Source organism: Periplaneta americana, chromosome 3, assembly GCF_040183065.1.
Source record: "Periplaneta americana isolate PAMFEO1 chromosome 3, P.americana_PAMFEO1_priV1, whole genome shotgun sequence".
Lineage (NCBI taxonomy): Eukaryota > Metazoa > Arthropoda > Insecta > Blattodea > Blattidae > Periplaneta > Periplaneta americana.
In genome coordinates, this window is record NC_091119.1 from 71592398 (window position 1) to 71604985 (window position 12588).

At 33.3% G+C, this 12588-nt stretch overlaps 1 protein-coding gene across 4 annotated transcripts in view; it reads left to right on the top strand.

The window, feature by feature from the left end:
* The first annotated feature begins 6949 nt into the window (after positions 1 to 6949).
* Positions 6950 to 12588, top strand: part of Ubr1 (Ubr1 ubiquitin ligase) — a 76456-nt gene continuing 70817 nt past the window's right edge. For 2 of the 4 annotated variants that reach the window (XM_069820747.1, XM_069820746.1), the window contains exon 1: positions 6950 to 7239. Coding sequence is in view for 2 of the 4 variants with exons in the window: in XM_069820742.1 (XP_069676843.1) it covers positions 12110 to 12179 (70 nt within the window). In the remaining 2 variants the exon portion in view is untranslated. Of the gene's footprint in view, positions 7240 to 12094; positions 12180 to 12588 lie in introns of those variants that run through there. The other 2 variants (XM_069820742.1, XM_069820743.1) reach the window with 1 other exon arrangement.

Here is a 12588-nt window from a genome sequence, read left to right on the forward strand (position 1 = left end):
TACTTCTTATAAGCTACAGCTCATCGTCTTCTTGTATAAGCAGTAAGGACAGAAGGAGCAGAAATAAAGGATGCCGGTGACGAAATACAGTTTTAATATTGTATTGTATTTGTTTTTCACTGGGTCTGAAACGGAATTGTATTGGTTTTATCCGTATTTAGTTTAAGTACATTACCAGTGAACCATTTATTTTGTTTATGCCGGGCGTTGTTACACATTTATGCATGAAAAAAATGCTGCTAATTAACAAAACTATGGACTTAACTTCATAAAATTTACATGAAATATGATATATCAGTTGTCTTTTTCCTTTTGACATTGCAGTTATATGCAGCACACACAATAGGCATGTTTTTTCTTCGTTTTTTTGTACTCCTTACCTCCGTTAAACAACATTGTAAGCAGACGAATTTTTACAAAGGTGGCCGCTTAGCTCAGATCTGCCGTGTTTCGCGGTGGCACCGCAAAGAGCGCTGTACAGGACAACATGGCCACTCTATAGTCTTCTCTTTCTATCTCGTTGGTCTGCGCCAAGCCCCTACAGTCTCGGCTGCGCGAAACGAGGAAACCGGGGCAAATTGAACGCTGCGCTTGCCGCCATATTGTTGGAGAGCAGACAAATAATAGCAGTGCGTAAATCACGCAATTTAACGCTATGATGATGTAAAATTGACATATTATGGCCATTTTCGACGTTTAACGTAAAATTAGGACGAAATAAACATATTCAAAGTTTCATTGATATGTGTTAGAACATTAAAGAAAAGAAAATACGTATGCAGCAATTTATAGAAAACATACTGATACATCCATAGATAGGCCTACACAATACACATTATAGATTGTATAATTTTACGATAATCAGCAAATTGTTAGGTTTCAGAGAATCTAAAATTATATTAACATATTAACTCTTAGATCACAAGACATAAATATATGCACCTTGATTACACAAGTTCTTGTTATAATCAAATTCCTAATTGAAATAAATATGCGATAATCAGTATAGACTTGTTGTTAAGTTTTAGAGAATCAAAAATAAATTATATTACCGGTAAAATATAATATGCGAAGGCAGCCAAATTACATTGAATTCATTCTTCAATTAATAAAGGGAATGCTGTCAATTATAAAAAGTATCGGTTCCTAATACATTGCAAACAATAGGTAACGTGAAGACCTAAAAAGTAAACAATCACTTTATGCAAGATAAAAAAACCACATACTTTTTATGTGTGGATTTTTGACATATTGTATTTTTATTTTAAATAAATAAAATAGATATATTATCATTGCTTGCGGAGTGATGGTACATAATTTTTATGCACATATGCAATATCAATAAGATGCCATTCCTTGCTTTTGTTAATAAAATATATCCGGCAAAATGTAAAAGAGTTATTTATAGGTGAACTCTGAATCATAAATTCACAAAGCGAGGCTTAGCTATTATAGCTATTTATTTATTATCTGTATATTTATTTATCCATATATGGATCTTGAATGAAAGTTTATTATCTTGCAGATAAATTCATTTACATAATAAAAACAAAAAGTTATCTTTCCACTAATGTTTTAACATCTGATGTGTAAGTCTAAATAATTCACTCAGTGGGATTTCTCTACAGTCTGATATACCTGTACTAACAATTAGGTATTCTTTATTGTCGTAAACTACTGATTGATTTTTAATGATATTGATGTTGTAACAACAGAAATAATATTATATCGTACCTTTTGCAAATAGCTTGGAAAATTAAACAGGGATGGTATTATCGCCGCGCTCTCATGGTTAACATTCGGCAGGTCTTTGAGCGGTCTCATGCGTTCGGCAGGTCTTTGAAATTTAATTGTATTATTGTTTTCAATTTCTTGTGTCGCCGCTCCAATCACTCGCCTCAATTTCAATAATGTAACCAATAAGCTGCTTCAATCATTATTATATGACGCTTACTTGTCTAATCCACGTAGACTAAACCCGAGGTTGCAATGCCTTGTGCTGAGGACGAACATTAAGGTATGTGATTAAAAATTATTATTAAAGAGTTATTATTAAGAGTTAAGAAAGCCAACGTACTCGTATATGAAATAATAATAATAATAATAATAATAATAATAATAATAATAATAATAATAATAATAATAATAATAATAATAATAGCCATTTAACAATATAACAAACTAGTGCTTATTCTTATCGAGAAAGTAGACGTGACAACGTGACGCTTAGAGTGAAACCTACAGAGCAACAATCGGTCGGCAAAATTATTTTTTTAAACCACACCGCACGTTATTGTATGATGCCAACATGTTAAGCATGAGTCCGCGGCGATAATATATCATCTTTCAAAATTATATTGCCATTACTTTCACAGTATTCACTAAAAACACCCGAGACAAAACAAAGGACAAGTATGACAATCGTGTTTACCGCTCTATTTCTACCAGGAGCATGGCGGCGTAAACATGCGCAGACTGGTTTCAATTTTGGACAGCACACCAGCGCTCTGTGTGAGTCTAGTATACTATTATAATGTCTTTGGTCTGCGCAGCCACTGGTGTAGGGCAACGAGCTAGAAAGTATCTTTCTTATAACTCGTTGGTGTAGGGCCTTGGAATCACTGCCTGCTGGATAACACCCTATGGTTGTTTACGCAGCTATAGCACAGTCTAAGACATACAGTCACGAAACTTCAACACTTTTTCTGCCAACATTCGCGACACTAGCGCCCAAGCGGCAGGCAAGGCACTGGCCATAGTCTCGTTCAGCCAGCACGTGCTTTAAAGGGATGCGAGATGTTATAATAACGTTTTAATCATACATCGGAATAAAGGCAATGTGTGGAATGACGAAAATTGCAGTAACAACAAGTTTAAATCTCCGAATTTGTCGTTCTTCAGATTCCCTAAAGACCATGAGAAAATCATAACTCAGGAATAACCAATAATCCACGTTGTAGGTAGCCTACGTATTGTGTTCTATAAAACATTATTATTACTTATCAGTTACCTATTTGTATGTCAGGAAGGAGAGTTTAAATAAAAACAAAGTAAATACCTGTTACAGTATATTATTTTTTTTTTGTAGAAATCATATGTGTAAATGTGTAACCATTCCGATTTTGGATAATGTATCTACAGTTTTTAATGCAAGTAATTCCATACTTTTTGTATTCGTGTTTTTTTTTCTATATATTTTTCAAAAGTTGAACGTTATATTGCATTCAAGTAGGGATCATGGTGTTAATTTTTCAAGAATTCATGGAGTATTGTAATCCTTTTGCAAAATATTCACTTCTTGAATAAATCCAGACTGTGTCGATAGATTTCTGATGTGTTGGTGTAGATTCATGTGGCAGACGTATTAAGTTCTCAAGAGCCTTTTTAAATTTAATATAAAAAGCAATCTTTTCTGTAATAATTTGCATGACTGCTATTGGTGTTGATTTTACATTCCCAGTGATTATTTGAGCTGTTCAGAGCAGAAGTGGTGTAAGTCAAAATTAGGTAATGAGATTTAAAGTAAATATTCTGTAAAATACAGCGCAAAGTAGCAATTAATATATCCTTCGTGCTATTCACTGACTACTAATAGTTTAAATAAATTCAATATTAACTGCTACTTTGCGCTGTATTTTAAAGAATGTTTACTTTAACCCTCATTACCCATTTTGACTTACACCACTTCTGCTCTGAAAATAAAATTAGGCCTACATTTTCTGAGTTAATTGAAGTCACAATTTTTTCAACAAAATTGTGTGTTCATTTATTTGTTTTCACCTACGTCATATTAACAGTAAGGGCATGTAAATTACGTATTATATAGATAGGATAAGTTAAAATTAGGCATTATGTGTGAAAACTGGAAATGTAATGTAAAATGCGGTAAACTTGCCATAAACATTTAAACCATAATATCAGCACTATTTGTCACTCAAAATAATAAAGGAAATACCGGTTCTTAAGAAATGAAAAATAATAAACTTCATAAATCAATGTCTGTCATATTAAGGTTTAAATCTTCCCCTTTTTTATTTTCAAGTTTACCTCAGCGGCCGAGTTTACCCCAATTTGCGGTATGGAAAATAGTTAATTTCTCAGGAAATAGGGAGAGGAGTTCACCACGCAATGTATACTACAATTTTGAAGCTACTAATTTTGACTCTTCTCACAGGAAATATAGAGTTCTAATGATTCATAAATATATTCAGGAATGAATTTAATTAACCATCCACGTACGAACAATTATATTATTTCAAACCATGATACGTGAACAGTTCCATGATTCAGTTGTAAGGAGCAGAAAGAATTACGTTTATTCTCAGCTTCTGAAACTTGTACATTAACTGCGTGTGAAATTCTTCTAGGATTCTAAATTAAAATTAATAAGAATCATATACACTTACTGTATAGCATAAAAATATAAAACAAATTACGCAAAACCCGTTTTCTGATATGTTATCATATGTCGTGTGCACACTTTTAACTTGCCTGCCGCTAGAGGGCTACTGTCGCGCCAGCTGTCAAATGTTGGCATATTTTATACGTATGAGTTGCGTGACTGTATGTCTTAGACTGTGGCTATAGGATGCGATCCAGCAGGCAGTGGTTGGAATAAACCTGAGAGGATAAAAAGAAGAATAAACTGAAAATTCTTTTGTTTGGTGATGGTGGACATTTTTAGCTAAAAATGGCGGCAAGTACGATTAGATTTATTGAAGATTATCGCAAACGCGAATGCCTATGGAGTGTTCAACCAATTTTGCGAATCAAGTAGGCCTAGTATGGGATTTATTTTTAATATTTATTAATAATTTTTATATATATAGTGAAGATGACGTTCAACACGGTGCACCGTGTAGACATAAAATCTGCATTCATCTTAATTGAACGTTCATTCTCCCCAGATTGTATGGATAAACGCATAGAAAATTGAACCGTGTAGATGCACTTTTATAGAGCTTCAACAGCTTTTCGTTTTTTTTTCTGCGAGACTGGGGGTGGGAGTTACCTCTATTGCGCCAGTGTGTAATAAAATCACAAAATAAAACTACGTTTTAAGATGTTGAAATATTAATTACATAACGTAATTTTTTGGGCGATTTTGTTTTAAATTAAGGCTCCTGTATTATTACTGCCATCTTAGGGTAGGGTGACCAGACGTCCCGTTTTTAACGGGATTGTCCCTTTTTTCAGCCTCTTGTCTCGAGAAAAATATGCTCACGATGCCAAATGTCCCGTTTTTTTCAAATGGCGTCCTGTTTCCCTAAATTATTGTTAAAATATTCATTTTTATTTTATTTAATAATCACGTTAAACGCATTGATTAATTCTATACTGTTTCCATCAGATGCCACCGTAATGAATTCAATTCAATGATTGTCAAGTGAATCATGTGAAAAACAGAGCAAAAATTGAACATTGGAAGGAGTGTGATCACAGTCTATATATACAGTCACGAAGCTCTATACGTAGTAAATATGCATCCATAGATAGTTGCTAACCACTAGGATCGCTACTATCACCTCATTACAGACAATGAGAAATAGTACCTGCAAAGTCTATTTTTTCTAGTACCCTCACAACTCAAGTTTCTGACTGTATATACTAGACTGTGGTGTGATGTTAAAATTACAGAGGTGGACTGGAACATTACAAATTATAAAAGACAAATACCCTACATTAGTTTTACAAACATAATTCAGAGTGTAGTTTTCTGTTGGGAATACCTGGCACCAATGCATCATCAGAAAGAGTGTTTTCATTGATGAATTCAGTTTGGTCTGACGAAAGAAATCAGTTTTCAGTTAATCACAAAATGTTATTTTAAAAATGTCTTGCATGGACTTCTATACGTTTCCTGAAGGAAAGGCCAACACTAATGTAATTTCAAACATGTGTTTTGCATGGACTTCTATAGTTTCCTGAAGGAAAGGCCAACACTTCTAGAGCAAATTCACTCACCAAAGAAATAATATGTTGCAGATTGTACAGTTGATTTTCATGGAAAATGCTAAAATAGTTAAAAGGTAATATGAGGCAAAAAATTTTGTTATGAAATAAGTTCAGAATATAGTGACATGGATATGATGTAAGGTCCAATTAACCTGAAGTATTTTTAAACAGATAAGTTAACTTAATTAATCCAGACCAAAGACGTTTTATAGTTTAACCGATCCAGACTCGTTGCAATATAAAAAAATTGCCAAAAACGACTTAAGCGAAGTATTCATGCTACTTTATTATGCACTTGCATAATTTATTATAGCCTAGTTATTGTAAATAGTGTACAGTATTTATTACTTTAAATAAAACTGAACCTTATTGCTTAGATTATATATACACAAGTAATAATGAATGTTTACATAAAATGTTGATTCAAGTCAATTTTAATAAGTGTCTGGTTTTTTTTTTTTTTAATTTTGGAAATCTGGTCACCCCATCTTAGGCGCTCGCAAAAAAATTTAGACGCCTCCTTATTTATAAGCGAAGGCGATGCGCAGATTTGAAGTTACGGACTATTAAATGGAACATTGAGTTTTCTTTTTTGTATATTATGAGTTCTTCGTTCAAAAATGCTGTTTGTATTTCAAGGAAGGAGTATTTATGAGTTACAATTTTATATACGATAATAAAATTACCGGTAGTGAACAATCTCACCCGGTTATGTACACGTTCTTTCTATTGCAGTCTACCGTACGTTGTTACATTACGCCATTGTTGAATTTTTCTATCAAGGCTTTCCGAGTCTGCATTAATAAGTCGAAACTATAATTGTTTGTTTTGTTGTTAAAAATCACTTGGTTAGATCAGTATGTTATTTACTATAACAATTAACAGAAAGACATATTCAGAGATACGGCCGTAAAAGAGAAAGTTCGTCAAGGCAATCAAGGATAGTTTTTTTAATCACTTCCGCTTTGTTTTCGCATTGCAGTCCATCTATCGGAGAGGTCACAGACGTCACTTGGTTTGTGTCGTCACCGTTCAGCGAAGGCTAGCCTTGCAGCTGTTTATTGTGTTCGGAATTAGGTCCTGAATACAGGTCCGAATGGACGTGAAGTGTTGCGTTGTTTATTCAATTCATAGCTAACAAAAGTATTACTCGAAATGAAAGCAGTTATCTGTAATTTTACACTATTTTAAAGGAAGTGTGAAATATAATATTAGTGTAGGTACAGTACGTGTTTCGTAAAGAGAGTCTGCGGAATTCGTGAACAGCTTATCAGTTCACTGCAAGTAAGTAGCCTTATTAGTGTATTAAATTTAATTTCTTTGTTATTTTAAGACCATCACCAGGTATATGAATTTTCGTGTTGTACCGAAATTGTACGACTTCACACTAAGGAACCAAAGCATGTCGTTCTTTGACAATGTAGAATGGAATATAATAAATTGCCCAAATTTCGAAACATTGTGATCCAATAAACATGATTAAAAAAAAAAAAAAAAAAAAAATAGAAAGAAACTTGTCTGCAGTTAGGCCTACACGTTGCAACTTAATTGGGTGTACTGACATACTTTCATTAGGATAGCCTATACTTGTGCCTATGCCTATTTTGTGAAGTGAGGTGATGCCTCAGATATTGGTGTTTGCTATATCTGAAATTTATCCTAATTATCTTCTTAAGTAAATTTTATGTATTTGATATGCTTTGATGAAGAGAAGGAAGTTCTTGTTTTTATTTTAACGTATAACTTTCAAACTCTGGTAATTAAAGCTATCGTTATTAAAAGACAAAGAATACAAGACAAGTTAAAGAAATCACATTCACATAAAAATTCAAAGTGAACAGGTCCCATTATGAATATTTATGAGACGAAAATCATCATCCTTCAGTAACATATTGTCCACATTTTATACATATCTAAATGTCTGATCTTTTTCACAAATGTTGTTCTGTACAAGTGTTAGGTAGGTACAGATTCTTTTGAACTCCAGGTAGGCCTGCACATTTCTTGCAAAGGCAGGCCTAACGTAGCTATACAATTTTTCATTTCTTCTGAGAATCGAAAAATGAATATGTTTTTACTTTTCCTCTGTAATAACCAGTTTTTCTTTCACTCTAATAAAGAATCTCCATAAACAGAATCATACTAAACGATTCATTTGTGGGTTGGAGCTTCTCTTCACTTCATGTTTCTAAAAACGTATTTGCTAGACTCAGAAGACACCAATATTGTTGCTTCATTAATTTATTTGTTGGTATCGGATACAAGACAATTGAAAATTCGTGTCTTTAGGAGATGTATGTACAGAGTCAAGACCCAACCTCTCTTGTTTTGTGGAGTAGGAACCATTTTGGAAATCCTTTCTCGTTCTTCATTTTTCTCAAATGTATCCGAACAGTTAGGCTAATACTAGCTGTATAAATATAAACCAGTTATCTGCTATTACTGTATGTCACAAATGGCTCAATTCTCAGAACAGCTTCTGTTAGCTTAGAGAGAATCTAGTTTCTTCATTTGGAAGAGTGGTACAAATATTTTCCACTTAATTTGTTGAAGTTTAGAATCCGTATGCCGACATGAGCTGCAATTGCACACACTCACTCACCTGCATTTGCACACAGCATATGTGCATACGTGTTGGTTGAGATTTTCGACGATCTTTTCTGGTCTTAGGAATGTGATCTCTGAACATACAAACCAGTTAATGAAACTTATTCTCATCACACACCAAAACATGTCTCTTTGTTCCAACTGGAACATAAGCCTATAATGTCCTGGCACTTTCATGATTGAATCTGAACGCCGTAAAATAAAAGAAGAGACCTAGGCTACATACATACATACTTGCTTGCATTTCGAGTAGACCTGTATGAATATCACGCATATCAGTATGGTCTATGTCAGATTGTAATACTGGTTACTTTCTTTTTCGTCTAACTTTTGCATGGGATCAAGTCAAAATATCTTGTAACATATCCTCAGTAGCCTAATCAGAAAGTTCTTACCAGCTTAGAATCCAACTTTTCCCAAGACATATTAGTGAACCTTTCATATCAGGAAGGTGAAGGACAATGTTACATTTTTATCACGTTTATCTTTATTAATGGCTTAAGTTTACCTGACCAGTTGAACCTATTTCTCCCATAATATTTGTATTATTCAAACTTGTGTCACTATCACTTGGGGAAATCTCTGATTTTGTATCATTGTCACTATTAGATACAGAAAATTGTTTTTGATAATCATTGTGTGTGTTACTTGCAACTTTATCACTCCATGATCCCACAGTCTTTATATCCCAGATTACCTGAATGTTGGGAAGATTCAGATTCCTTCTCCATAGCTGTGAGGTTAACTCTGAAAGATTACAGGTAAGCTTTGCAACAATGGCTACACATTAAAACGGCTAGAGATAAAGTGAGTTGTATCAGTGTTCAAGGTCATAGGTAGGCCTACTGAATGAATAAAGCAGAAACATAGACAAAAGTGAATGAAATTAAGCTTTAAAAGTCAAAACAGACTGTCACAATGTACAACAGATTACTGTTCAGTGCAAAGAATATTTACAGTGTACTTTACACTTCTTTTGATGTCAGATATAATTATGTTAGGACATAATTCACCATGACAAATATTAGTAAATTTATAAAAAGTAATTTCATCTTATTTAAAGTAGTTGTGTTATGGAGAGACATATATGTATTAAAAACAATAGATCCAATTTAAGATTGCACAAGAGACAACACATAAATTACTGCAGCATTGGGGCCTTGGAAGTGTTCCCAAGAATGAAATTTGGCATGTAAACGAAAGAGGATTACTGTGATCCATTGTTAGTAAGTTAATGCTTGTAATATAGATCTAGTTTAGATAGAAACACCAGTAATCAATGTGTTAAGGAAATATTTTAACGATCTTTCAGTTCTCTGACTATAGGCTACATTATCATCTGACTATACATTATCACCACGAAACATTCGAAAATGATTTTGTGATGTTTAAAACCCTTACTTTATTCTACATTTATGTTATTAGTTACATGCAAATATTTCTAATTAAAAATAATCTTAACCCCGTGACATGTGCCTATAGGCCTAGGCCTTGTTGACATCTTACAATATAAGGATATAAAGGATCTGAAAGTTGACATCTACATCTTTCTACTATCTTTAAATTCACTCAACTGGGATTGTATTTAGGAATATTATATGTGTAAGTAATAAAAGGTATTAATATTATTACTGTTATTATCGTTATTGTTTTAAAAGTACTTAATAATTTAATAATAATAATTTTAAAACTTTGACATTAGCGTAATGTGAATATAAAATATAATAGTACATTATGCAACGAGCCTATAATGAAGGTAATTAAGAAGTGAGTATGAATATTTATGAAACGAGCGCAAGCGAGTTTCATAATTTTCATACGAGCTTCTTAATTACCATTATAGGCGAGTTTCATACAACTTTTTATGCTCGACCATATTTCTAACTTGATATTATTAATTTTATTGTATCTGACCTGGAGCATTGTCCCGTATGTTGTGAGATGTGCGCAGACGCGAAAGTATTGATTTTTTCCGAGGAACAGATGTCCACAGTGACCTTGCTAGGCCATAAGAACCTACAGAGATAACATTGAAATAAAATTAGACATTGAAAAACGAGATGACAAATTGAATTTATTTGAATATTATTTACAATTAACGCTAATTATTATAGTAACAGAACATAACCTTCTGCGACAGTATTGGATTTCCAGCCTCCGTGACTTTTCGCTAATTCTCTTTCGATTGCATATCCGAGAATAATCGATACTTGCGGTTTTATAACGGTAGAAAGCTGACCTGTCATTGGCTGAACAGTTGTAACCTGAGTCGTCATTGGCTGAAAGACCTGACCTTTAATGAGTAGGTGTACTTTAATGACATGCATTAAAGGTCTGCTACCAGGTGTATAATTACTACATTTCGGCATGGTCAAGCATAAAATTAGTTATAGTTGTTCACTTGATTACAGTCAATGACTTTGTGAACACCTGTTTTGTTTGTTTTGCCCCTTCAGTCATCTCTTGAATCTCCCAATTAACTTATTTGGTTATTTGATACGACATAAATGCGATTTTCATCTGTTACCAATTAATTTTTACTTGTATTAAACTAATCCGTTGTTTTTTTCCCTAGTCTCTGTTTCTGAACAATAAATACAAAGGAAAGTAAATTTAGTTGCATTTTTCGTTCTTCTAACAAATGCAGCAATTGAATCATTCGCAAGTAAATTTTACATAAAAGTAAAAACACTGTAGTAATTTAACATTGTTCTACTAAACAGTAATTTCAAGTATCTGTAATGATGCCAAATTTTGATGTAGGAAAAGACAAAGTTTTCTATTGCATGCAGGTGGAAAGACATAACATAGTTCCATCTTTAACTCGTATTCAAGAAAAATGTTGGTTATATAACATGTTCGGATGACTGATTCACTTAAAGAAATTTCCTTCCTTAAAATACTTCCAACAAGATGTTCAGTCATCATTTCATCAATATCATCCTTACGCCATTCAAAATCATTACTGTTCATTAATTAGGCCTACACCCCTTTGAGCCTTCTGCTCATAGTATAATTCCTCTCTTTATTTTCTTTGCTGTTTTTTTTTTCAATTTTTTTTTTTTTTGCTTTGAACTTATTTCTTTTCTTCTCTTACTCCTTCCTTTTGTTTGTTTAAAGTATTGTTTTCGTCGTCGTCATCGTCATCGTCGTCAGCATCATCATCATCATCATTATCATCATCATCATCACCATCATCATCATCATCATCGTAATAATACATGGATATTCTGCGGACCTCTGGAAAAAGAACTAAGAAAGAGAATAGTGAAGTGCTTTGTGTGGAGTGTGGCATTGTATGGAGCAGAAACATGGACAGTATGACGAAGTGAAGAGAAACGAATAAAAATGAAGTTGTGTTGGAAAGAGTGGGTGAAGAAAGAATGATGCTGAAACTAATCAGAAAGAGAAAAGCGAATTATTGGATCACTGGCTGAGAAGAAACTGCCTACTGAAGGATGCTCCGGAAGGAATGTTGAATGGGAGAAGGGTGTGGGGCAGAAGAAGATATCAGATGATAGACGACATTAAGATATATGTGGATCATATGCGGAGACTAAGAGGAAGGCAGAAAATAGGAAAGATAGAAGAATGCTGCCCATGGGCAGAACACTTATGTATGTAATGTAATGTAATGTAGCAATCAGAGCAGAAATTCTTTCTTCAGTCCTTTTTGGTTTTGTTGTTTCACTATTTTTAAAAGGCACCAAATCTTTGCTTACGAATACCAGTGGAGTTTCAGATGTTTCTTTAAAATGAGAAACGGTTAATTCCATGTGTGACTTACACGACATTTGACACATTTCAAGGAAGTGAAAATGTAACTACACAAATTATATTTAATTAAAATTTCATTTCAAGGTCTTAAACTATTCATCAAAGAGTGTACTTTTTGCTCATAAGGTTAGAAATGGTTAATATAACATGTGAAGGACATAAGAAAAAAACTGATTGTGACTTACACAACATAATAAAGACAAGTAGTTCTGTGTCAAAATAAACTATTCTGAAAATCTGCTCTACTAT